At 42.6% G+C, this 2995-nt stretch overlaps 1 protein-coding gene across 1 annotated transcript in view; it reads left to right on the plus strand.

Moving 5' to 3' along the window:
• Window positions 1-258: 258 nt before the first annotated feature.
• Window positions 259-2995, plus strand: part of LOC110461457 (protein unc-93 homolog A-like) — a 27544-nt gene continuing 24807 nt past the window's right edge. The window contains exon 1 of the mRNA XM_021514913.1: window positions 259-2031. Coding sequence (XP_021370588.1) covers window positions 1066-2031 — 966 coding nt within the window. The 5' untranslated portion in view covers window positions 259-1065. The remainder of the gene's footprint in view (window positions 2032-2995) is intronic.

Genomic DNA, 2995 nt, shown 5'->3' on the forward strand with positions numbered 1-2995 from the left:
ACCCAGCAGAAAAAGTTACATTATGATACGGCCCATCGATGAAAGTTACACTGTAGTACGGCCAAGCAGTGAAAGTAAACAGGTACTACTATGGCTTTCCTGTTCTTACTTTGAATCAAAACAATCTGGCGGTCCCATGTGATGATAACACAACGTGTACCTACTCCTGTGTTATCGGGAGGTGGACTTTAACAAGTGGTCGCTTACTTCGCTTCTAGTAGGTATACATACAACAGAATCCGGTATAGATATATTTCATATGCAGGTTTAGAACGAGAGACCAATTTATAAATGCAAGTTATTGGCATTTTAGATCTACATAATTACATAGAAATATACACGATGTGTGTAACCTGTTTGGATCTCCGTAGTCTACGTACCAGAGGAAGTGAGTTTAGTCGACAACTGACGGGATGCGATGTATCATGTTCGTGATCAAATGAATTTCTATATATTTATGCATCCGTAACAGTAAGACCGAGCGATCTGATTACGTGGCTGTACTTATTAATGCTTATTATTCAGACAATTAGCTTCTCCGCTTGAGTGCTGCGTTCGTTACGGCCGATCAGGATTGACCAGATATCGTGTTACTCCATCAGTAGACAAACATCCAAAAGGTGGAGCAACCGTATATCGGGACGAGTCTGCCTACAAGCTGAGTTACACTATAGATTCTCCGGAGCATGTCTAACAGTTTCCGACTAGATAGTTTAGTTTGTCTGTACCGGTGAGGCTGTGAGGAGACGTGTATACTATACAGGTACACTAGGATATGTTAACCATAACTTTGTCTGTACCGGTGAGGCTGTGAGGAGACGTGTATGTTATACAGGTACATTAGGATATGTTAACCATTACTGATCGTAGTTTGTGCTCATACTACTGTGACGGTCGAACCTGCTACAACTGCTGATTTTGGGAATCTGGTTTCTATTTCACGTAAATCTCTATTGACTGGCTTTAACCCCCAATACCTACTCGTAACCCTGTAGTCCTTCCATGACAGACCTAAACAAAGCTATCGCAGACCAACCCATGAAACAGACACTCCAGCATTAGAACATGGATCTGATCATGAAGAAGGGTTACGGTAAGTTGTTGGTGTTGAGTGCTGGCTGGTTCCTGTTCTTCCTCAGCTTTTCCTCCATACGAAACATCACCACCAGCATCAACCATGAGGGCGGCTTGGGTCTGGGATCTATGGCGGGTACATACGCCGGATTCATGTTGGCCTGCTGTGTCACCACAAGTGTGGTCCGCCGCTTCACCACCAAGTGGGTCCTGGTCGTGTCCTTGGGTATCCAGATAATCTTTGTGGTGGCCAATCTGAGTCGGAACCTGTATATACTGGTGCCAATTTCTGTGGTTTGTGGTGCCTCACAGGCCGCTATGTGGACAGCTGTCAGTACGTATGTTGTAGATATTGTGGTCCAGCTCGAGGGCAGGGGAGCTGCGGGAAGGTTTTCCAGGAGTCTCAAGGCTAGGATGTTTGGTGTTTTTTTCTTCTTCGGATCATTGGCACCTGTGTTCGGAGCACTTTTAACTTCCTTTATACTCATCCAGGACAGGAGTGACAAACTCATTCCTATTTCAGTGGAACAAAATAACTGTACAAATTATAGAAACCGCGCATCTCTTACCTCTAACTGTAGCAATACCTCATCCATAGGCGAAGTTGGTATAGGGGAGTACCGGACTATGGATGTTGTGAACTCTGTGTGTGGCCCGAGGTTCTGCCACGCTAACTTTGATCAATATGTTGAAAGGACTGTGACGGAAGGAACCCGCACCCTTCTGTTCGGAGTATATACGGCATGCATGGCCATTGCTTTGCTAGCTTACACAATATTTCTAGACGGGAGTAAAAGCTTGAAGGAAGTTCTATGTTCTGGCCGAGGCTGTGCCGACTTTCTGGAGGACTCAAAGTCAGTCTTTAAACTCATTGCTGAATGTAACTTTCTTCTCATCAGTCCGCTGATTTTATTTCATGGAGTGCAGACAGCTTTTTTTTCTGGCGAAGTAACAAAGGTAAGACTATATGATGCTTTAACGATTCCATAGACCGCTGTTAACGATCCCATAGACCGCTGTTAACGATTCCATAGACAGCTGTTAACGATCCCATAGACCGCTGTTAACGACCCCATAGACCGCTGTTAACGATCCCATAGACCGCTAAGCTGTCTTTAGGGGTACTTAAGGATCCCTGTAACAATGTGATGAAAACTTTCTTCGATCATGTCTTTAGATTCGATAAAGAGTCGTTGATCAGAAAACCATATCTTGCAGAAATTTTATTAAAAAAAACAACAGTAAATGTGAAATAAACCAAAAAATACGCATAAAGCATTATTGTTTTGTGTTCTTGGGCCAGTCAAGGATTCGAACACTGGGCCTCTGATCCATGTATACTGTTGCTCGAACCAACCTTGTCAGTGGTGGTACGCTGGTCAAGTCGCGCCAATGTTATGTCGAATATGAAATTAAGAGGAGGAAAAGAGGTTAATATTTATAGTACAATAAAGCACATTAAAATGCTCTGTTGTTTTTGTTTACAGTGGGGTAAGGATTCTCAATGTCTTTTATGTTATATTTAAGAAAACGTATTGATCACATCTGTTTGAATTGTGTTTTATATCCGAATTGCATGTGACCCCATGCCCGCCCCGGATAAACATATATAAATGTTGTACACATATGGGGAAAGTTGACTAATAGTTTGATCGTTCGACTGACTTATTAGTTTTAGTGGTCGAGAGGTTTGGTTGCCACCTCAAAGTGAAAAAGAACAATCGCTGGGGGAAGGCGTTGAATACCTTATGCCTTGTTCAAAACCTTTGGCTAAATTTTATTAAAACAAACACAATCAGCAGGTTAAAACAAAATATACGTAGACAAGCAGAGACAGTTAAAGTCAACAAGGATCTCTATCCCATATCCCAACCAAGTACTCACTACGGAGTCAATAGGTCACAGATCTCTATCCACTACG

This window comes from Mizuhopecten yessoensis, unplaced genomic scaffold (genome assembly GCF_002113885.1).
Source record: "Mizuhopecten yessoensis strain PY_sf001 unplaced genomic scaffold, ASM211388v2 scaffold10621, whole genome shotgun sequence".
Lineage (NCBI taxonomy): Eukaryota > Metazoa > Mollusca > Bivalvia > Pectinida > Pectinidae > Mizuhopecten > Mizuhopecten yessoensis.